The sequence below is a fragment of the Microtus oregoni genome, unplaced genomic scaffold, assembly GCF_018167655.1.
Source record: "Microtus oregoni isolate MIOR12 unplaced genomic scaffold, Mior012 000021F_ref0000039, whole genome shotgun sequence".
NCBI lineage: Eukaryota > Metazoa > Chordata > Mammalia > Rodentia > Cricetidae > Microtus > Microtus oregoni.
Window position 1 is genome coordinate 22,922,031 of NW_024543080.1, and position 23,981 is coordinate 22,946,011.

The 23,981-nt window shown below is 38.1% G+C and overlaps 1 protein-coding gene across 2 annotated transcripts in view; it reads left to right on the forward strand.

Annotated features, from left to right (window-relative positions):
- The window catches only part of Nfxl1 (nuclear transcription factor, X-box binding like 1), a 41,725-nt gene that overhangs the window by 6,874 nt on the left and 10,870 nt on the right, over positions 1–23,981 (forward strand). For both annotated transcript variants that reach the window (XM_041671558.1, XM_041671559.1), the window contains exons 4-17: positions 1,231–1,340; positions 3,497–3,627; positions 7,254–7,432; positions 7,647–7,808; positions 7,904–8,004; positions 8,583–8,697; positions 9,966–10,090; positions 11,162–11,284; positions 15,082–15,172; positions 17,599–17,719; positions 17,929–18,088; positions 19,006–19,097; positions 22,958–22,979; positions 23,335–23,475. In XM_041671558.1, coding sequence (XP_041527492.1) covers positions 1,231–1,340; positions 3,497–3,627; positions 7,254–7,432; positions 7,647–7,808; positions 7,904–8,004; positions 8,583–8,697; positions 9,966–10,090; positions 11,162–11,284; positions 15,082–15,172; positions 17,599–17,719; positions 17,929–18,088; positions 19,006–19,097; positions 22,958–22,979; positions 23,335–23,475 — 1,673 coding nt within the window. The remainder of the gene's footprint in view (positions 1–1,230; positions 1,341–3,496; positions 3,628–7,253; positions 7,433–7,646; positions 7,809–7,903; positions 8,005–8,582; positions 8,698–9,965; positions 10,091–11,161; positions 11,285–15,081; positions 15,173–17,598; positions 17,720–17,928; positions 18,089–19,005; positions 19,098–22,957; positions 22,980–23,334; positions 23,476–23,981) is intronic.

Sequence of the window (23,981 nt, forward strand, 5' to 3'; positions counted from 1 at the left end):
GAATTTCATAGAGATAAACTTAGACTTTAATTTGTAAGATTGTACCCTCATACTATTCTTTAAATTATGTGAATAAGCTGATGAAATTTAAAATGTTACATTTTTTGAAAGCAAAATATAGTGACTATTCTGTTTGAGGATATTTTGGAAACTTAATGCCAATTTAAAATGAAATGTTTGTCTTTAGTAATTTTGTACCTTAAGAATGCTGTTCTTTAACACCTTCAATGACACTTATGTTTTTGGCATGGTAGGGGGCACACTTTCGTTAACTTCTGTGTTGTGTTAGATGAGTTCAGAAAATGAAGAGCTAATTAATATTTTTATTTAGTTAGTTCTTTTTGGCAGCAAATTTTGGTTTGAACTAGATTATTGCCATAGTGTATTCTTTCCTTGTTTAAGCACGTATTATTGACCTACTTTTTTTGGAAATTCAGTCTTTTTGAATCATTTTGTTATATTAAAGGCATGTAAGTTCATTTTCTTAGCTAACATGACCTGGATTACCTCCCGTTTGGTGTCATTTGTATTTTAGAGCGCTGCTCTGTCATTTTTTCATTAACTTTTTTTTTCTTGGAATTTTTTTTTTTTTTCCATTAAAGCAGAGGATAGGGATTGAAGACTCTCTTAGTCAAACTGAGGTCACTGACTTCTGTGTCTCAGATTTCTCATGTTTAACAATGAGGTGATAATAGTTTATCCTTTGGTAACAGTCTTAGTGCTTGGAGAGAAATACAATACTTGTTTAAAGGAAATACGGTCTGGTGATTTCTTTTCCCTAAAAATGTTTATACTGCTCTTTAAAGCAGAAATAGTGAACATAATTTAATGAAACGTAGTTGTTGTGCTATAGGAATCTCAGCATCTTCTCATTCACAAGATTTTATTAGGAGTGTGTTACATGCTAACCCCTTCCTTCAGGGGTTAGCTTTTCATTTGATAGTTCATTACTTGCCATATTGGTGGCCTTGCCAGTGGTTCTGCCTGCACCAGAACGGCCAGGGATTTGAAGCAGAAAGCAAGCCAGTGTGTGAGCTGCAGGCTGTTAGTTCATGGACATGGAAACCCTTGTCAGGTCATTGAGTAGTTGTTTTCCTTTGCTAAGCTTTGAGTTTTCCTGTTTTCTGCAGTTAAAATTGTTTGGCATTTGTCATGTGACGTGATTGTTAGTGAAGATGTATTGTTTCCAGGTGTTGTTTACTGTGATGTTTTCAATTTTTCAATTTTAAGATGGCGATATACATGAATTAGAGCGAACCAAACAGTATGTGAACGAAGCTTTCCAGGCAGGGGCTATGACATGCCTCATTTGTATCGCTTCAGTGAAGAGAAACCAAGCAGTAAGTATCTCTCACATTTATATACTTAGTTTTTTATTGTACTTTCACTTATGTTTGCTTAAAAATTCATTTGACAATTTTATATATGAATTCATCTTCATTTTGTAAATCTCAAAATCTAAGGAATTATCTCTAGGTAATATTTAGCAATATTGATATCACAAGCAAGTATTTCAATCTAATGCATGTGTTGTTTTAGTAAAGTATTTTTTAGCATCTTAGAGATTCCTACAAACACAGAATGTTACTATGTGGTGCTGTGATCTAACCAGAGCCTAGTGCATGCTAGGCCAGTGATCTACGGCTGAGCTACATACTTTGCGTGGGTTGAAATAAAGATAGGCATGGTCTTTGCCTTAGAGGAACAGCAGTTGATAGTGACACTTAAGGCTTATTAGCTTCTAACAGTGTTGGAACATTGTGGCCAGGGTCACTGGGGGAGAGAAAGAGTCAGGCATAACTGATGCTGTTGTAAGGACAGCTTGCCTGATGGTGAAGCCATGGTCAATTTAAAAGGGCCTTAGTGAAGCAGGTAAAGAGAAGTGACAGCTGAGCATGGCAGACTCACCTGTGAGACCTCATTCTAATCTTTACTGGTATGGCAGCCTTAAGCCAGGTCTGAGGAAACGTTTTGGTCATGTAGGGTGAAGCCGAAGTCTATTACACGGGTTAGCTAGGGCCGTGCAGCAGAGGCTGGTGTCCTAGTCCTCAGAGTCACATCTCCTTAGCTTTCTGTGATTCCGGCTCCTGTGTGTCCGCATCAGTGCTTGCTCTTTGTGTGACTGCTCCCACATCCCCTAACTTTTCAAGGTTGTTTGTCCTCCTTGGGAACTGACTCAGCCAATATACAGGCTCAATGCAGCACCGAGGAGTTCATGTCTCCTGGAACAACATTCTTCCACCATCATTCCATTGGTGAATGTCCCAATCTCGTTAGGGTGTTAGAGCAGTTTTACAGTTCTTTAAAGGACTTACTGCAGTATTGAACTGCTGTGGCCTTAGTAGTAATGACTTCTACAAAATACCATTATTTGGCATTTCTTCCTCCTCATTTTGTCCACTCATTCCTCTAGGTTCCCATTTTAGGTAGGCATTTGGGGAATCAAAACTAAGGAATTAGCTGTTTCTTTTTATGTAATGCTGCTGTCTACATTATTTCACAGTACATGTCTGATCCCCCCCGCCAAAAAAAAAAAATAGTTGTAATAAGGAAAACAGAACTTAGGGCAACTTTGTGGACATTTTTCGTTTTTCTGCATTATTTCTATGTGAGTTCTGGGGATCAAACTTAGGACTCCACACCTTGCACAGTAAGTACCTTTAATTGGTGAGCCATCTCATCTTTCTTAAGCTTTTTTTAAAAAAAATATTTATTTATTTATTATGTATACAACAGTCTGCTTCCCTGTATGCCTGCAGGCCAGAAGAGGGCACTAGACCTCACTACAGATGGTTGTGAGCCACCATGTGGTTGCTGGGAATTGAACTCGGGACCTTTGGAAGGGCAGGCAATGCTCTTAACCACTGAGGCATCTCTCCAGCCCCCTTTCTTAAGCTTTTATGTTGTATGTATTCTTACTTTTTGCTCAGTTTTTTGAATTTTGTGTAAGTGCTGGACTTACAGGATTTATATAAAAAAACAGGTTATTTATACACAGAAATTTTATGGATAGAATCCTTTTCTTATATTCTTCATAACTGGGAATAATAGATGACTAGCAATAAGAAATTGATGAAATATGGTACATAAATCTATGTGATAAGATGTATAGGTATATTTGGCAAGGAAAATGTTTATATCATGTTATAAAAGATGTTACCGGTCAGCACCAGTATGTGTATTGAATATATGTATGTATGTATGTATGTATGTATACACGCACATACACACATACATATATATAAATTAGACATCATTTAGGTTATTACCTTTGTTTTTTCTTGCTAATTGAGTCTGGGTGATTAATATTTTTCTTTCATATATGATACTCCTAAATATACTTGTAAAGATCATGTCTTCTGTGATATTAGAAGGAGTTTGTTTTGTTTTCTAGTCTTTAGGTAAGTCTTGAACATCAGTGTGTGATAATCATTTTAAAGTATTGTATAATTAACAAAGAAAAATTATATAATGCATTTTGACACCTTTGTCTTAGGTTTGGAGCTGCTCTGGATGTTTCTGTATATTCCATATGCCCTGTATTCAGAAGTGGGCTAAAGACAGCCAGTTTCTTGTATCATCTGTGACAGATGAGGATTTTGGAAAGAAAGATTATCCTTGGCCATGGTAATTGTTTTCTGGTTCATTGGATTTTAAGTTGTGGAATAAATGAACATTATAGGTCAGAAGTTGTATTGCTGGAAGTTTCAGTCCGTTTTGCTTTCCATTACTTGTCTGGTTTGTGAAGATAGGAGACCTTGCTAATTTTCTCCTTGCAATTTTTATGTAAATGCTCGTATCTTTCAGTAATCAACAAATCATTAGGCTGTTTTTCCTGTGTGTTGTAGAACAAGTGTGGGTTCCTGTGGGTCTGTGGAAGAAGAGACAGGGCACTTTAAGGGTGATTTTTAGCCTTTGCAGCAGCAGAGGTCTCAGCTTCTCAGAGACAGTGCTCTTCCTTCACCTAGGACTTTTTTATTTTCTCCTATTTACACTTTTAGTAAGTTGATTTCCACATCCCCAAAACATAGTAACTTCCAGAGGGACAATACCAAATGCAAATTCTCGATTAAGGACTATTACAGTGTGCCGGGGTTTTTCCCAAGTTTTACACAGGCTTTGTACCCTTGGGAAACACTCAGACATATTCACATGTTAAACAGAAGGTGCTAAAGACAAAGGGTAGATTAAGGCTCTGCTGACAGTCCCAGACAGCTGCAGCTGTGTAGGAGTTTCCCTACACCTGTGAAACAGTGTTCAGTTCTGCTTTCAAGGAATCATTCAAAAGTCGTTACCTCTCTTTCCTCAAGTTCTTGTTAGTATACATTAGTGTTGGACTCTGCTTATCATCTAGTATATTTTGATTGTATGGTTTCCAGATATATCTTCAATTTCAACATTACATTTGTGTATTATGTATCATTATTAATTTATCTACATTTATTTTACCAGTTTTGTTTATTATTGCTGATTATTGGATCTTGGACTTCAGCTATTTTTTGAGGAAAAAGTGGAGAAGTAAAATCATTTGTTTCTGCTAGTCTGCAGTGGTAGATTCATCGTAAGGTTAATTAAACATAAGCTCAGGAGGGCATTGTATGCTTATATTACAATTTTTGTAACTGATTTTTTAAAAAATTTTCAAGGTAGTGTTCTTTTTCCTAATACCTTCCAGATTGTACAGGTTTAGGCCTAATAAAATCTGGTTTTGATTCACGTCTTCCTAATTATCATAAATACCAAGATATTTGTAAAACTGTTGTGGCATAATTTTAAAAAAATATTGCAGGTGGATCTCTGTGAGTTCGAGACCAGCCTGGTCTACAGAGCTAGTTCCAGGACAGGCTCCAAAGCCACAGAGAAACCCTGTCTCGAAAAAACTAAAAAAAAAAAATAAAAAAACAAAACATTTTAGACAAGGACCTTTTTGTTATAATTCTCAGCAATCTTGAGATTTCACCTGTTGCCCTGAGACGTGGAAGTTAGCTGAGAGCAGCAGTGAGCTCACACTGCTAAGAGGCAGAGCTGGAGCTCGAATCCTAGGATTTATTCTTTGAATTGTAGCCTTTTTTATTCACTGAGTTAAGTGTGATAGACTGCTTTCTGTTCCAGCACATTCTGTTTGGAAAGACTTTAAACTTGAAGTCTATACTTGTTACTTACGGCAGAGGATTTCAGTGTTGGGTGCAGAAGAGAGCCAGGTGCCCAGCATCACTGGTTTCAGAGATTTGAGCTTCACTCTTTCTCACCTTTGCTCTGTTTGCTTCTGTTGTAAGCCGTGATTTTCCTGTAGAGGAGCAAAGTGTCAGTTACCAGAGTAATGGACTGCTACTTCTCTCCCAGGCCTGGAAGGACTAAAGTGTAATGTTCTGTGTAGTATTTCTCACGCTATTCCGAATATAATAACTGAAAATAAGTAGTTCTGTAAGGCCCTTCTTTGTTTACCTCTTGTCAAGATGTAACCAGAACCTGGTAAAAAATTATAATAAAGTCATTTTGTTGAAATGAACTTATTCTTTGTTCTAAGGTAAGTGCTTGTTGAGTAAACAGGATAAGGCCTTGATTGTTGATTTCCATCATTTTATAGTGAAACTACACATCACCCCCTTCCAAAGTAGTTGTGTGTCACTGCAGGCGGGCAGTGGAGTGCATAGTCAGCTTCCTGTTGTCTGTGTCAGCGCAGGCGGGTAGTGTGACATATAGTCAGTGCCTGTTAACCATCTAAGTACATCCCTTACATAGCAGCTGTAAGAAAGTCATTTTCCTTTTAACTCTTTGAACAAAATGTCATTTATTTATAAACATGAGGTGTGGCATTAGTTTTCAGTTTTTACTTTAAAAATCATTCTGTTTAATTGTGCATGTGTGTGTATTGTTTGTCTCTGGATATGTGCACATACATGCTCTGAAGAGGTCAGCAGTGTTGTGATTCTCTGGAGCTGGAGTTAGAGGCTATTGTGAGCCACATGAAACTGATTTGGGCACTGAACTCGGGTCCTCTGTCAGAGCAGCAGAATCATCTCTCCATAACTTTTTTTTGAAATTTAATTAAGAGAACAAATGTGTTTTGTTTATTCTGAACATCAGCGTGGTGTTTATTTGAAAGTACAGCATGTCCTCATGGCAGTGAAAATACATTGATTTTTATACAGAACAGATTTAAATGGTGATGCACAAATAGTCTGATGCAGCACACTGACTGTTCCACAAGGCTTAGAGCATCTTTTAGGAATCATCTATGATGATCTCCAAGTGAATTTTTGTTATTCTTGTATCCAAATTTACTTTGATGTATAACTCACTCTGCTTTATCAGAGAATATAAAATTATATTTAAACTTTCCTTGACTTAAGTGAGCTTGAAATATATGTATTTTGTTTTAGAAATTGAACATTAGGAAATTCTCAGAGCTGGAGAAATGGCTAGTGGTTAAGAGTATTTACTGCTCTCGCAGAGGACTCAGATTCGCTTCTAGCACCCATAGGGTGGTTCACAACTGTCTTCAACAGATTTCAGGGCATCTGATACCTTCTTTGGGTCTTCGTAGGCACCAGGCATGTATTTGATCCATATATACATGCATGCAAATTTTTCATAAAATAAGAAATAGATATGCCTTTAAAAAAAGGAAAATTAGGAAATTATTTGTTTGCATTCAAGTTTTCTTTTTTCTTTTCTGAGAGGTTTTCTCTGTGTAGCTTTGGCTGTCGTGGAACTTGCTCTGTAGACTAGGCTGGCTTCTACCTGGAGCTTTTTCCCCTCTTAATTCTTATTTGTTATGTTTCTTCTTGCTATATTCAGCCTATTTATAACAGGATTGCTTTTTTATTTTTCTTTGATCATGTATTTTGTTTATTTATAGAGTATATAACCAAACTTTAAGAAGCTGAGACTTACGTAAATCTAGGTGAATATTGCAGATATATAGTTTGTAGAAATTTTGTGGTTGTACTTTGGATGTCTGTGTTTAATGAATAGCAACTAACTACAGGTGGCCATCTCAGGTTTTAGAAGTATAAATATGGAAAAAAGTAATTGTTGCCAAGTTTTATGCATAGCTTCATCTCACGTTGACTGTTGGCTCTTGTATTGGGAGAGTATTAGTATAAAACAGTTCCATATTTCAGGAAATTATATTGTGCAATGATTGTAGTAAAAATTTATTTTTTTGCCCAACAAAATTATAGTCTTGTTACTGTTATCTCTTATGTTGCTTTTAGTGATGGGATTAATATTTCAAATTTTTTTTGTAGTCCAAAATGTAGATTTGAATACAAAAGATCAGAAACACCTAGTAGATATTATTGCTACTGTGGGAAAGTAGAAGATCCACCTTTAGATCCATGGCTTGTACCTCATTCGTGTGGCCAAGTATGTGAGAGGGAATTTAAACCTCCTTGTGGCCATAAATGTTTACTTCTCTGCCATCCAGGTGAGTTTCATATTGTATGTGTAGTTGTTTTTGATTGGTTGTTTGTTCTTAATGTTGAAGCACACAGAATTATCCAAGCTGAATTTGGATTTTGCTGTGAAAAGGGATTGCCCTTAAAAGTAGCAATGAAAAAAATGATAGAGATTTCAGGAAAATGTAAATCTGAGATGTTTTGGTGACTTTTAATTATCTCATCCCCTTTGTTGCATTCCAGGTCCCTGCCCTCCTTGTCCAAAGATGGTCACAACTACTTGTCACTGTAAGAAAGCAAAACCTGTCCCTCGCAGGTGCAGTGCCAAGCAGTGGTCTTGCCAGCTGCCGTGTGGGCGCAAGCTGCTTTGTGGGCATCATAAGTGTGAAAATCCTTGTCATGCAGGTAAAAGAGCGGGCCTGGGAAACTGACCTTAAACAGAGTCAAAGCTGTCTTCATTGCTTTAGTATTTGTGTACTAATGAATGATTGTAATTTTAGGAGACTGTCAGCCTTGTCCAAGAGTTAGTAGACAGAGGTGTGTTTGTGGCAAAAAGGAAGCAGAAAGAAGTTGTGCGAGCCCAGTGTGGCATTGTGATCAGGTAAGTGTTGGTGCCCTCTGCGAGTGGTAGAGTGTAGACAGATGGCTGGAGAGCACAAGTGCTTCTTCACCTAGGGGTAAAAGGTGAGGAGGAACAACACAAGTAGCTCTTCTACAGTCAAATATCTTACTACTGGAGAAAAAGTTTGCTTTTTTTCCCCTCAAAATAAGTTAGTTGCTGAATTCTTAATTCAGTGTGTTGTTTTGCCCCTTCCCTTTCTCCACCTAGTGTTAGGTTTTACCGTTCTCCTTTTGAGATAATGCCACTGGGAAAGTGGAATTGTTATTGTGGGTTGCTTTTTCTAGCGTTGGAACAGGTATAGTACTGGTTAGAGGTCTGGTGGATGGTCATACAAAGCTGAGGATACATCTGTCCTTTCTACATTTGTATGATACCCTCTGGTACACAGGAAATGAGAATTCATATGTGTAAATGTGTACACATATATGACACCTGTATTAGACATAACGCATAATAATGTGAGGGCATAAATGAAGGTGTTTGTGAGTACAAATGGGTTATGTTTTATACTACCTTTTTGTGTGGTTTTAATCTCTTGATGAATGCTTTTATTTTAGGTGTGTGGAAAGACACTGCCATGTGGTTATCATACATGTGAGCAAGTTTGTCATGTTGGTGCTTGTGGAGAGTGTCCTCGCTCCGGGAAGAGGTCCTGTCCATGTCAGAAATCAAGTAAGACTTGTTTCAAAGGAAATGAGCTATTGAACTATGAGAAGATGGGGAAGAAATGTTCATTTATATTACTAAACCAAACAAGCTAATTTGAAAAAGATGTGTGCTTTAGGAATCAAGCTACATGATGTTCTGGAAAGGAAAACAGTGACAGACTCGGGTTAAGGAGAAGGGCCGGCTAGCTAGGTGTAGAGGGTTTAGGGTGCTGACAGTCCTCTGAGATGTTATGTGCCAGTTCTGTCCATAGCCATAAAGTAGCCACACATGGCGTGAGCCTTCATATCACCTGGGAGTTCTAAGTAATTTGACGTAACATCGTGAGGTCATGAGTTGTAACATTCCATCTCTTGGTGTACATTGGTACTGAAGACGCTGTGCTACTGTTGTCTCTAGGTTTAGCTTCCTCTGAGAACTTACTTTTTCCTTGTGTCTAGAGCAGGATAGTAGTTGAGTAAGCTTGCTTGAGTCATTTGTAACACTGTTTTTACTACCTGTCATAATGTGATTGTTAAGGTGAGTTTTTATGGTGTTTTAAGGTTTGTCTTTTTTTTTCCATCCTTTGAGACTGAACAAATTTAAAAAAATTTTGCATATATAGAAATCCTCAGAGTTTTATGTTCTCATACTCATTTCTCTAGCTAACAATTTCTGAAGTAGTTTAGTCATAAAAATGCTTGTTTAAGCTGGGCACTGGTGACACACGTCTTTAATCCCAGCTCTCGGAAAGCAGGGGCAGGCGAATTTCTATGAGTTCAAGGCCAGCCTGGTCTATGAGAGCTAGTTCCAGGACAGGCTCCAAAGCTACAGCAAAACCCTGTCTTAAAAAGAAATGCTTCTTTATAGTAATTTGTGTATCAAATTTCTTCATAAGAAACAAGCTTGCCAGGTATGGTGATTTACACCTTTAATCCCAGCATGTGAGAGGCAGAGGCAGGTGGATCTCTATGAGTTCTAGTACAGCTAGGCCTACACAATAAACTGTTTCTCAAAAAAAAAAAAAAAAAAAGAAGAAGAAGAAGAAGAAGAAAGATAAGCTTGCCAGTGTTGGCAGTGGGAGCAATGGGCAGAATTGTGAATTTAGGTTTAGTCTTGCAGAAACATTAGGAATTATTTTTATTAAAGTTAATTTTTTTCTAATTTTATGTTGTTACAAAATTTTTATAGTTCAAAAAGGGCTGTCATTCTTCAGGAACTAAAGAACAGGGGCCTTTGTTAATGACTCACTAATGATGTATTTTGTTTAATGTTGACATTTTGTCTGCTTTCAGAGTTTTCTTTGCCTTGTACAGAAGATGTCCCAACTTGTGGAGACAGCTGTGACAAAGTGCTTGAGTGTGGGATCCATAGGTGTTCACAGCGTTGCCACCGAGGGCCATGTGAGACCTGCAGACAAGTCAGTTGTGTCCCATACGCTCTCTTTCAGGAGCTTTGCATCAAAAAATGTCAGGAGAAACTGTTGTGGTGTTTTTTTTTATTACTTTTATACACATCTGTGTCATTGTCTGTGTTATCCAATATTTATAGTATTGATCAGGAAATCAAATCTGAACATTACTCTCTATTGTTTTCCTTGGTACAAGTTATAATGTTCTCATTTGCAGAGTTCAATGTGTGGCTGTTTGCCACCAGAAGTTAGAGCTCTGTTGAATTCAGCCTAGTTGCAATGGGAACAGTCATATTTAGATTTGACACTGTAAACTTAAATATGTACATTGTTTGATTTCAGCCATACTACTCCATTAACCAGCTGGGATACTAAACACTCCACTTGTCTCTTACCGAGATGAGATGGAGATGGTATGGTTGGAACCACCTGTAAATGATCCTGTAATTTGTTTTGTTTTGCTTTTAAAGCATTGTACTTTATTTTGATTTAATTTATTATGTATATAGTGTACTGCCTGCATATATCCCTTCAGGCCAGAAGAGGGCACCAAATCTCATTACAGATGGTTGTGAGCCATCATGTGGTTGCTGGGAATTGAACTCAGGACCTTTGGAAGAGCAGGCAAAGCTCTTAACCACAGAGCTATCTCTCCAGCCCTGTAATTTGTTAGTTTTACTGTTTGATATCAGATTTCTACTAAATTTCATAATTAATCCAAATATGAGGTTTCATTTGGAATAAAGTAAAATAAGTGTTTTAGAAGACCACTTTGGTTTAGTTTTTTTAAAAAAAGACTTATTTATTATATATACAATGTTCTGCTTGCATGTATGCTTGCACTCCAGAAGAGGGCACCAGACCTCATTCAAGTGGTTGTGAGCCATCCTGTGGTTGCTGGGAATTGAACTCAGGATGACTGGAAGAGCAGCCAGTGATCTTAACCTGTGAGCCATCTCTCCAGTCCCTAGTTAGTTTTTAATATAAATTTGTTACTAAGATTTTTATCCGTTCAGCAAAATTGCTGTGTGTTGCAAAACATTAAGTCAGTTTAACGATGTTTCTTGGTGCTTGGCCTAGGAAGTGGAAAAGCAATGCCGCTGTGGAAAGCATACAAAGCGAATGCCGTGTCACAAACCTTACCTGTGTGAAACCAAGTGTGTTAAAATGCGGGACTGTCAGAAGCACCAGTGTAGGAGAAAGGTGTGTGTGATAAACTTCCTTACCTGATTTAAGAGTTGAAATTTTCCTTTTGGGTATGTGATAAACTGTTTTGTTTCAAGTTTTCAGGCGTATTCTTTGTTTTCTATATCAAATAATAGTAAATATTGTAGATGAACAGTTTTTCTTAGTGAGAAATCATGCCAGTTTTCAAATGTGGTGGCACAGATGGGTCCGTCACTCAAGAGTCTGAAGCAGAAGGATATTGAGAACAACCTGAGCTCATATAGCATGGCTTTGTCACAAAACACCAAAGACTGTATGTAGTCTCTGACTCACACAAACTCTGAGCTTGGGTTTGGGGCAGTTTTGTTTTCTGATTGAAGACATCATTAGCAGTCATTAGCAGTTTTAGAGTGATAGTATTTAGTGGTTAATGCCTAACAAAGGTTAGGTGGTATATTAGGGTATTTATGGCTTTGAAGAGACACCATCACCACAGCAATCCTTACAAAGAAAACATTTCATTGGGGTGGCTCGCTTATAGTTCAGAGGTTTAGTTCACTGTCATCATATCAGGAAGCAAGGACGTACACAGGTGCTGGAGAAGGAGCAGGAGACAGGAAGCTGTCTGAAACACCGTGCCGTATCCTGAGCATAGGAAACCCCAAAGCTCGCCCCCACAGTGACACCCTTCCTCCAGCAAAGCTCCACTCCCTAATCGTACCACTCCCTGTGAGTTTCTGGGGCCAGTGGCATTCAAACCACCACAGATGGTAATAGAAATTAGATGGAGGCCTGGCTTGGAGTGAATCTAACTCTAGTATTTTGTTGGGTTGTATTTTTTCTTTCCTTATAAAGTATACTTTGTTCCTTGGTAAGGTTCCTGGTTCTTAAAGTCAGTGAAATGTGAATAATTTCAGCTTTTTTTGTTTACTGTTACTGCATGTCTTTTCTCATTTTGTTAGACTTTAAACCCATTCATGTCTTTAACGTGAATTCCTTACGGAGAGCATTTAGACTTCATTTAATCCATGGTGGCAGTGTTTGTCATTTAATTTGGCTACCCATTACTTAGATTTAATGTGATTATTTTAGTCTGTTAAGTATCTTTGTTTTGAGACAGGGTCTCAATATATAGCTCTGGCAATTCCTGGAACTCACCATGTAGACAGAGCTCTGCCTGCCTTTGCCTCCCGAGTGCTGGGATTAAGACCTGCGCCACCATGCTTATCCTGTTAATCTTGCTAGTGATTTTTCTATTTATCCATTTGTTCCTTTCTCCTTATTTGGCTTCTCTTTGACGTGTTTCTCAGTGATTTCTATGTTTTATATCTGTGTTCAAAAACCCCAACTAGCCGGGCGGTGGTGGCGCACGCCTTTAATCCCAGCACTCGGGAGGCAGAGGCAGGCGGATCTGTGTGAGTTGGAGACCAGCCTGGTCTACAAGAGCTAGTTCCAGGACAGGCTCCAAAGCCACAGAGAAACCCTGTCTCGAAAAACAAAAAAACAAAACAAAAAAAAAGAAAAACAAAAACCCCAACTATATGACTTTTATTATTGTTTTAAATAGTTACAGTTTTGAAGATTTACTATGTGCATTTGTTTCTGTCTGCCATGTGAGTGCAGGTAGCTTCAGATGCCCGAAGAGAGCATTACATCCCCTGGAACTAGAGTTACATGAAATTTGAGTCACCCAACATGGGTGCTAGGATCCAAGCTGAGGTCCCCTGGAGGAGCAGCAAGTGCTCTTAACTGCTGAGTCATCTCTCCAGCTTCAGTATTATTATTATTTTTTTTTTAGAAATGTTTGAGAGAATGAAAAGTTTTTTGCCATCATATATCATTACTTTTCACTTTTTGTGTAGATACAGATTATTACTGCCGGGGGGCCAGCCTCCAGCAGCACAGGGCTCAGAGGGAATCCACGGAGTCAGCACATAATATAACTTTTTTATCTGAGGGGATTAGGGAAAACAACACTCACTCTCTCTTTTTTTTTAAAATATTTATTTATTTATTATGGATACACTCTTCTGTTTGCATATATGTCTGTAGGCCAGAAGAGGGCACCAGACCTCATTACAGATGGTTGTGAGCCACCATGTGGTTGCTGGGAATCGAACTCCGGTCCTTTGGAAGAGCACGCAATGCTCTTAACCACTGAGCCATCTCTCCAGCCCACTCACTCTCTCTTGATGGCTTCCTTCTTTATGTTCTATTCTGTGTTCTTCGTACTGTATGCTATTTTTCTACAGCTTATATACCCCAACAAAATCTTTCAGGCAATATAAAAATTATTGCGCAGTTACATTCAATTTATCAAGTGAATGATTATAATGAGTACAGGTAAAAACAGCATGTTTTCCTTATCCCTTACATGATTAAATATTTTGCTTATTACAGGCAAAAAACATTATCCTAAGAACTCATGTACATTCATACCCAAGCAACTTCTTATAGATTAACTGTGTGGGCAAGCAAGGTATTCTTTTCAGTCAAGTCTTTTACTGGCCAGCTGCGCTTTGCAGTTACAAAGAACGGGCCAGTTACTTTTTTACTTATCTTGAGGTGATAATCTCATAAGAAGTCTTAAAGGAATCACAAATCTAGACTTTATATATGTAAAAGAATTGGCCATAGTCTATACAGCTCTTCAATAGAAATTCATGTGTTCTAGCCATGTGACTCTTCCTTGTTTTGTTTTTTATCATCAGAACTATATCTTAGGTTGCAGTCATCTTTATAATAAAAATGCTCAGTAGAATGGAATGTCTCCATGAGATAGACACACTACATTACAGGCAGTGGGGATCGCCCTGCACCCATTCACATTATGCCAGATAGTGGAGAAAGATAACAGCAACAAATAAAAGGCACAGCAGAAGCAAATACACGTTGGGGTCTATGGTCGTGGGCCTTGCCTATCCAAGATTGACCCAGCGGGAATTTGGCTCCTGGTGAACTGACACCCTGAAGTCAATTGCCGCCTGTTGCTCCTCTGACAGGGCCACCTGCATACACCTTTGTTTTTTCTTATTTCTCTCCCCCTGTGCTTTGAACATAACTGACAGCCTACATATTCAGCCAATTTTATTTTAATTTAATTAGCCAGACTCATGGTTTGAAAATTGGACTGGATTTGATCAAATTCTTGGGTTAATATAATTTTATGAATAGAATAGTGTGGTAATAAGGGCGGCGGGGCTGCGTCCCCAGCACCCCGGCTGCCTGGCTAGCTTATGCCCGAAATAACAACACACAAACTGTATTCATTTAATCACTGCTTGGCCCATTTCTATCTAGCCTCTTCTAGGCTAATTCTCACATATTAATTTAGCCCATTTCTAATTATCTGTGTAGCGCCCCTAGGTGCGCTTACCAGGAAGATTCTAGCCTATGTCCATCCTGGGTCGGAGCTTCATCGCGTGCGTCTGCCTGGGAGCTGGGAGCATGTCGTCTCTCTGAGGAGTCTGCTCCTGAGAGGAGAGCTGTGGAATCTGAGCTCACTTCCTCTTCCTCCCAGCGTTCTGTTCTGTTTACTCCTCCCACCTATCTTTTAACCAATGAGGGCCAAGCAGTTTCTTTTTATTTAACCAATGACCTTCCTCCATCAGAATAGTAAGTGAAATTTTGCAATGGTCATAGAATAACTAAGAGGCAAGGAAGTTTAGCTTTGTGTTGTATTATTTTTTACTAGAATTACGTTGATACTCTTGAATAATTTTATCCTTAGAATATAAAAAGAAACTTTGCTTTCTAAAGATTGAGTAAATGACTAGGACTAATGTACAATGTGTGGGGTTTCAAAAGCTCTTTGTATATTGTTTTCTCTCTAGTGTTGCCCTGGAAACTGTCTACCTTGTGATCAAAATTGTGGACGGATGTTAGGATGTAGAAACCACAAGTGTCCGTCTGTCTGCCACAGAGGTAAAATATCACAGTAGATGTTATTTTATGTTTGTGTTTTCTTAGTTCTTTAGCGTTAGTAGAGAACTTCCAGTTCATTTCCTTATTTGGGCTTCCTAACACTCAGGAGAAGGTAGTATAGTCTCTGTACTACTAGTTTTGAACAAGGTAGTTAAAATTAAGTGTCTTAGGGAAATGCCTAGGGATAGGTATGGCAAAATTCAAACTCACAACTGATGGTAAATTGTATCGTTTTTGCTTTTCTTAATCTCTTTTTTAAAGGTATTCATTGATTTGGTTGTACTCTGAATTTTACATACTTTTATGGACTTTAGATGTAACAAGGGTTATCCTATCTATGCTAGTGGAGATTTTAGTCTCAGGATCCCTTATACTTTTTGAGACCCTAAAAGTTTTTATTAATGTGTAAATTTTATCCATTTACAATTGTTGTATTTGACATTAAAATAAAATACAACCATTTAAAGTGGTTTATTTAAAATTATTTTTTGTAAAATACACCCTTTATACTTTGATACAAATAGCATGGCTTTTAATTTTTGGTAAAGATTAGAAAAATTAGGAGGAACAGAGATATGAAAGAAATACATATGAAAGAAATACACTGACATAGGTTATCTAGTGTATACTGAATACGCCCACGTTTATTTTATATGCTTATATACAACAATCCAAAAAGGGGGGAAGAAAGCAAAAGACTGCTTTAACAGGACACAAAGGACAATCAGAACAGTTGTGTGCTTCAATACTTGAGACATCGAGCCACTATTTCCTGAGTTAAGCATTCTGATGTTTAGGGCAAGATACGCAGCAAATATGCCTTAGACTAACTATCCTGATGGCAGACTCTCCCTGGTTCAAACCTCCTGTCCTAAAATGAAGGAGCAGGAATAGGCTTGAATTCTCTGACCTTTGGTCAAGGTGGAGAGGACCCATATCTATGAGTCATCTTAATATCCAAAACACCAAGTAACCACACCCTAGGTCAGGATATCTTGTTTGTAGCCATACCTTAAGTTAGACTTCTTGTCAGTAACTTTGAAAGAGCAAGAGCAGGCACAAACTCTCTGACATTTAGTCAAGGCAGAACAGACCCACATCTGTGGACCCCCACATAAGAAATGAAATCTTAACCCAAATATAAAATTTTTTATCCCTGACATATTTGATTTTGAAATTTTTCCTTTTAACAGTTGATTTGTGACTCACAGCAAGTAAGAATGTGTTGTGGCCATCGAATGATGGGCTTTAAATGTGTCATTTCCCTTATTTTATTTTTTAAATGTCTTATGATTTATTTGAAGAAATTAGGTAGCTCTTTGGTTTCCCAGTCTGGATTTTGTAGATTGCCTCTCTAATATATTTTAATATGTTTCTTTATCCTCAGCAATTTTCTATAAAATGTTCGGGCTAGAGATTTGATCAGCTTTATGCTTTGTATTTTTTGTGACATTTGTTGTTGTGACAGTGCTTACTAGCTCCCAAAGAATCTTCCAGGCACTTAAAACGATTATTTAGAAGATGGTTGTATCACTCTGAACATCGGTTTAACTCAGTTTGATATGTAGAGTCATTATTTCATACTGTCTTCTTCAGAGAGAGCTGCTAGGCCATGATAGACTGCAGCCTCTGACCCCCAGGGCCTCCCAGCACTCCCTCATTAATAACCAACCACTGGTCATGAGAGAAAAGTTGCCCTTTTTTGAGGGAATTTATTCTTTGAATAGATATATTTATGAAAATAGGCTACAAGATTATTGTTTGCTTGTTACAGTTTTGAATAAGTATCATGTTAAATTTGTTATTTAGAACAGCACTTTGAGAAGCAAGGATGTTTCTAAAGGTACTGAGGTACTGGTGTATGTAAGGAAAGATATAAGATCCTAAGTGTGTGGTGCTGTGAAGCTTGGGACTCTGATCATGTACTGGATCCAGACCGTTAAACAGAGCTCTATCAGTGTTTCTCAAAGCTGCTGTCCTGAACTGCTCTCCTGCTTTTGAGCAGTGGATGTCAGTTTTTTCTATTTCCTCTGGATGTGTGGAATCAGACACTGAAGCACACAGCCTTTGTATATAGCTTATTTTGTCTAATGTGCTAAGAATAGTTCATATTACCACTGCTTTTCTTGTTTCTTTTTTCTTTTTTTTCCCCCGAGACAGGGTTTTTTTGTAGTTTTGGAACCTGTCCTGGAACTAGCTCTTGTAGAGCAGGCTGGCCTCGAACTCAGAGATCCGCCTGCCTCTGCTTCCCTAATGCTGGGATTAAAGTTGTGTGTCACCACTGCCTGGCTGAACTGCTGCTTTCTAATGGCAGGCTGTCTCATTGCGCATTGTACAAATGCATTAAGTTTATTGATAAACTCTTGATGTGCATTTTGGTAAGTCTGTCAGTGTCTTTTATTAAAGTATTGGATCTTTTTCCTCAGGCAGTTGCTATCCATGCCCAGAAACTGTAGAAGTGAGGTGCAGCTGTGGGAAGGCCAAGGTGACAGTGCCCTGTGGCCGAGAGCGAACCACAAGGCCACCCAAGTGCAAAGAACTGTGCAGGTTGGTGAAACTCTCTACACCCTGACATAATATGCTTTCACCTTTAAATTCTACTGACTTTTGGTAGTATTCTAATTTTATTTTGTGTTAGTGTTTTCAAACAACATTCATAGCATAGACTTTTCTATGATTTTGGAAGTTATATAAATAATTGCACTTCAGATGTATTGTTCAGTTGTCAAAAATAACTTAAAAACTTTCTGATTTAGTCGACCACCAACATGTCATCATACAAGTCAAGAAAAACATCGCTGTCACTTTGGCTCATGTCCACCATGTCATCAACCTTGCCAAAAAGTGTTAGAGAAATGTGGGCACTTGTGTCCTGCTTCATGTCATGATCAAGCATTAGTGAGGCAGACTGGCAAGGTAAGAACAGTGGTGAAGAGTTCCTGCTTGCCTGTGGGCTGTGTTTTCTTCAGTGATTATTTAACAAGCAACAACCATAAGGGTGTCTTTAGAGCATTAAGCATTCTACTCGGATCTGGGGGTGAAGAAGACAAGACTTGGTCTTTTGTCTTAAAAAACTTGGAAAGGCTGGTGTATTGTTCAATGGTGGAGACCTTCCCAGTATCTCCAAGGTCCAGGGTTCATTCTCTAGTACCAGGAGGAAGATGGGAGGATGTGACTAATAAATATTTGTAAATATAGTATGTTAATTATGATATTTAGATTAATTTACCAGTTTTCCTTCAAACATGGCTAGGGATATACTTACTTGTTTATGTATTTATTTATTTTTAAAGATATATTTATTTATTATGTATGCAATGTTAGAAGAGGGCATCGATCTCATTATAGATGGTTGTGAGCCACCGTGTGGTTGCTGGGAAATGGACTCAGGATATTCGGGAGAGCAGTCAATGCTCTTAACCTCTGAACCATCTCTCCACCCCTGATATAGATAATTATTAATTTACTTTATTTAGAACTCTGGTTATATGTAAAGTTCTAGGTGATGAGGAACATAGGAGACTATGGTGGATACTGGAGTTTAAATGTTTCTCATTTTGCTTTTGGCTTACAAGAGGTTAAGGAGATTATGCTGCCTCAGTTTTAGCTTTTAAACTGATATCTGCCTTAATTTTTAATATTGGGTGTATGTAGAGAGAAATAATCTTCACAATGCAGATGGAATAGAATGTTTCGGTAAGCATTTGTTGAGTAGTTGGATCTAGTTCAGCCTGTGTGAGCAAAAGATCCACAAGAACTATTTCCCTAGTTTCTTCCGAAGGCTGCATGGGATCGCCCTTCTGACTTGACAGTGTATTGCGTTTTACTCCTAGCATCAGCCTATGGGCCCATGGGAACAACCAGCCGAGCCAGCGTTTATTCAGACTGCATTGCCTTGTCCTCCGTGTCAAGTTCCTATTCCTGTGTAAGAACCAGAGTTTAAAGCTTTAAAAAAAAATGTTTCTGACATAGTATGAACTTCACCTTCTTTACTTTTTAAGTTTTATATTTCATGCCTGACCTGTATACTATAGTCTCCTTGTTGTAGTTCATTCTTTCTTGTTTTTGTTTGCTATGATGCTAAGCTTCCTATGCATGTCTCTCTTTGTGTTTTCCTTGTGCTTGAGTGCACTACCCTTAGTTTCCTTTGCAGCAACAGGTACCGACAATTAGGAAAACATTTCCAAGAGACGCTTTATTTGTTACTTAGCCTGGTGATTCTCATGCTAAAATGCAATGCTTCTGAAAACGGCTAGCTAGGTTTAGATGGTAAACTCAAAGGCGAGTGTGTGAAGGAAGTATTGGAAATCCAAGCAAAATTTCCTGGATGGATCAGGGAATGGTAGAGATTGAGTTTTAAGAAACTGAACCTGGAAGAATGGAGAATCCTTTAATGTTTCATAATTTAAGCAGAGGCTGTGGTTTAAAGAAGAAAAGGAAACAGTTCTGAGACATTACAGATATTATTAACAACTAAGGTTCCAGATCAACAGTTTAGTCATATGTTAAGTTTTTGAACAGGTTGGAGAGATAGCTCAGTGATTAAGAGCAGTTCTGCTCTTTCAGAGGATCCAGATTTGGTTCCCAGGACCCACGTAGCTGCTTACAACAACTGTCTCTAACTTTACTTTTAAGGAATCGAATACCTTCTGGTCTCTCTGGTCACCAGGAACACACATGGTATACATGTATATCTTTGCAAAATACCCACACACATAATAATTGAATAAAAAATTTTTTTTAAGTAAAGACTTAAAAAAACCCTAAGTGTGGTAAATATGCCTGTAATCCGAGCATTCAAGAGTCTAAGGCAGGAAGATTATTATAAGTTTAAGGCCAGCCTGGGCTATCTAGTGAATGAGTTGAGTTCCAGTGAGAAGTTGACAAAGTGAAGTCCTATTCATTTTTTAAAAAAGAAAAAAAAGTCAAAAAAATCTACATTAATTTTGCAGTATTAGTATTGAATATTACCTGTATTCTTATGGTGTCTTCCCCCCCCCCCCCCCCCCCGGTTTTATAATTGTGGAAGTACTAGATTCTCTGAAAAAGTTGGGAAATACTTCTCTTTAAGGATTAGTGTGAATTCTTCAGATGTTGGTTAGAATTGAAGCTTCTCATCCTGGGCTTTTCTGTGCTTGTTTTTGTCTGTTCCAGAGCATCATACACAGTAGTTGGGAGTCTGAATCCATTTCATACTGGCCTCTTTTTCGCTTAGCTTATACATTTAGGATACACTTTATTTTTTCATGCTTTGATACCTTGCTTCTTTTTAATCACTGGATAACATTATTGCACTTCCTGGACATCCTGTAGTTGTCTTTTTTTTTTTTTTTTTGTGGATTTTTCGAGACAGGGTTTTTCCGTAGCTTTTTTGGTTCCTGTCCTGGAACTAGCTCTTGTAGACCAGGTGTAGTTGTCTTTTTTAATATAATGTTTTATTCTTTGAGAATGTTATGCACAGTAGTTTGATGATATTCTCCTCCCATCCTTCTCCAGCTCCTACCAGATCCATCCCCACCGTCCCACCCACTCTCAGCTTTGTGCATCTTTTTTTCTTTACTAACTCCAGTTTATGTTGGCCACACACGCATGGGTGATCTCACCCATTTACCTATGGAAGGACATATTGGTTGTTTTTAATAAAAAATAAAACTGCTGTAGATGTTTATGTGCAAATATCTGTGTAAGTATAACTTTTAATTCATTTGAATTAAAACTTAGGAGTGTAACTGCTGGATAGTATGGTGAGTTGATGTTTAGCTATTTAAAAAGCTCTCAGATTAGCTACCAACGTGGCACAGCAGTCTGTGGTCTCATCAGTGTTAGTGGTGGACTTCCTGCCTGCATCTCATCCGCATAGTGCACTGTCAGCATTTTAGCCATTTTGTAGATGCATGGAGGTACTGTTGGTTAATTTACGCTTCCTAACGACCTGATGCCAGGTAACTTTTCACATGTCTGTTCAGCATCTGTTGGTCATTTTGATAAGATTTATCTTTGTTCAGGTCTTTTGCCCATTTTCTGATTGGGTTTTGTTTTCTGTCTGTTGTTAAGCACATGAGTTCTTTGTATTGCTTACCAGATATGTTTTCCAAATGTAGTTTACTCATCTGTCTCCTTTCTGTCGGGTTCTTTGCTGAACAGACATTTTTAGTTTAGTAAATTAGAACTCACCTGTTTCCTTTTATGGGTCGTGCTTTTGGCATTGTGTCTAAAAAGTAATATGAAACTCAAGATTATTTAGATCTTATCCTGTGTTTTGTATTTAGGTCTGCAATCCGTTTTGAGTTGGTTGTCAAAGGTGTAGTGTCTCTCTGTCTTAAAGTGGATATAAATTTGTTTCAACATTACCACTTGTTGAAAAGAATATTCCTCCTGTAATTTGCCTTTTCTTTGTCATAGATCAACTGATTTTATTTGTATAGACCTAATTCTGGACTCTTTGTTTTAGTTCACTAATTTATCTGTTTTTTCATCACTACCACATAGTCTGAACAATCTATCTTTGTAGTAAGTCTTGTACTTGTCAGTGGATGTTAACTCTTTAGCTTTGCTCTTCATCAAGGTTGTGTTGGCTGTTTCATGTCTGCTGATTTTTTTCATGTGGACTTTAGATTAGATATTAGGATTTTGTTACTTTGATTCTTTTAAAAAAATTATTTATTATGTATATAATATTCTGTCTGTGTGTATGCTTGAAGGCCAGACCCCATTACAGATGGTTCTGAGCCACCTTGTGGTTGCTGGGAATTGAACTCAGGACCTTTGGAAGAGCAGGCAATGCTTTTAACCTCTGAGCCATCTCTCTAGCCCCCTTTTTTTGGTTTTTTTTGAGCCAGAGTACCATGCAGCACAGACTGGCCTTGACCTTGCTTTGTAGGAACTCACTGTAGAGTTCGTACTGGCCTTAAACTCCTTATACTCTTTAAGTCTGAATACTGGAGTTACAGTGGTGTACTACCACGATTGAGTTTGGATGAGGTCTTGGAATTGTTTTGAATATAGATGAAGTTGAGAAAAAAAAATTTACCCTAATATAATACCGTTCCTGTTTTTAAGCATGGAATCTTTATTTAAACCCTTAAGTTTTCTCCTCAGCATTGTGTAGTTTTTTTTTTGTTTGTGTTTTTCAGCTGTACAGTTATATTTATTTTATTTCTGTTTGTGCCAGTGAAAATAAGTTTCATGTCCCAGTTGCTCACTGCTAGTCTTTTGCAAAGAATTAGCCGGGGTAAATCAACTTTATACTCTACTGCTACTGTAATTGCTTATTTCCAAGTTGTTTGTTTATAACTTAATAAAAGCTAGTGTAGTAAGCATATTTGTTTCAGACACCCTTTTTTTTTTAAATGATTTTATTTATTATGTATACAACAGTCTGCTTCCCTGTATGCCTGCAGGCCAGAAGAGGGCGCCAGATCTCATTACAGATGGTTTTGAGCCACCATGTGGTTGCTGGGAATTGAACTCAGGACCTCTGGAAGAACAGTCAGTGCTCTTAACCGCTGAGCCACCTCTCCAGCCCTCAGACTCCCTTCTTAAAGAATCTATAAATAGCCGGGCAGTGGTGGTGCATGCCTTTAATTCATCAGCACTTGGGAGGCCGAGGTAGACAGAGCTCATTGAGTTCAAAGCCAGCCTGGTCTACAGAATGAGTTCCAGGACAGCTAGGACTCTGTTTCACAGAGAAACCTTTCTTGAAAACCAAAACCAAAACCAAACAAACAAAAACCCAAAAAGCAAAAAAGAATCTCAAAATGTTTTCTTTTTCTTTTTTTCTTACAGGGAATGTCTGGGGAAGCATGAGGTGAGTTATAGGTATAATCTTTAAGTTTAGTTTGTAGTCTTTATCACTTTGCCCTGGAGTTGTTAGAAGTAATTTACTGTCTCGGGCTTGTACAGACTGCCCAGGATAGTCAGCTAAACTGTATACTCTGCCTTATGTGGGAATTAGCCTCTGTGTGTTCAATTTTCCTCTCATTAATAGGTGCTTAGAGGAATGTCTTGATATGTGCTTAGTTTTGATAGAAATATTAGTGGAAAAATGTTAGACCACTGTGAAAATTGATCTCAGATCAGTCACTTTGGAAATGCAAGACCAGAAAGTTTTGTGTAGACATGTGTATTGTGCTAGTTGGCTATTTCATATTTTTATTTTTAAGGTGAGTCCTCTACCATGCCATGCTGTAGGACCCTATTCTTGCAAGAGACTTTGTGGAAGAATGTTGCACTGTCAAAATCATACATGTATGAAAGAATGCCACGAAGTGACTGAAGTTGATGACTCTACTGTCAAAAATAAGGTAACATTCTGAGGATGGAAACATGAATAATGACTGTAATTTTGATACCCCAAATATGTTACCTACCTTTTTTTTCCTTCCTTCCTCTTTCCCTCCCTCCCTGTCCTGGACCTAGCTGTTGTAGACCAGGCTGGCCTCGAACTCACAGAGATCTGTCTACCTCTGCCTCCCAAGTGCTGGAATTAAAGGCATGCGCCACCACCGCCTGGTCACATTTTTTGACACCGGGTATCTCACTGAACCTGGAACTTTCCAGTTGGCTAGAGCAACTGATTAGCAAGACCCAGGGCTCCTCCTGTCCCTGCCTCTGCAGTGTGGTTGATAGAGATACACGCCTCCATACCTGGCTTTTACATGAGTGCTGGGATTATTCTGCAAGCCCTGTGCTGCTGAGCAGTCTCTCAAGCCATATTATTTGTACTTCTGAGACTGAAGTACTTCATTTTAGAGGGGTCACCTACCATTTGTAACCTTAATATGTGGAAATGTTAGATATTTTGGTGATT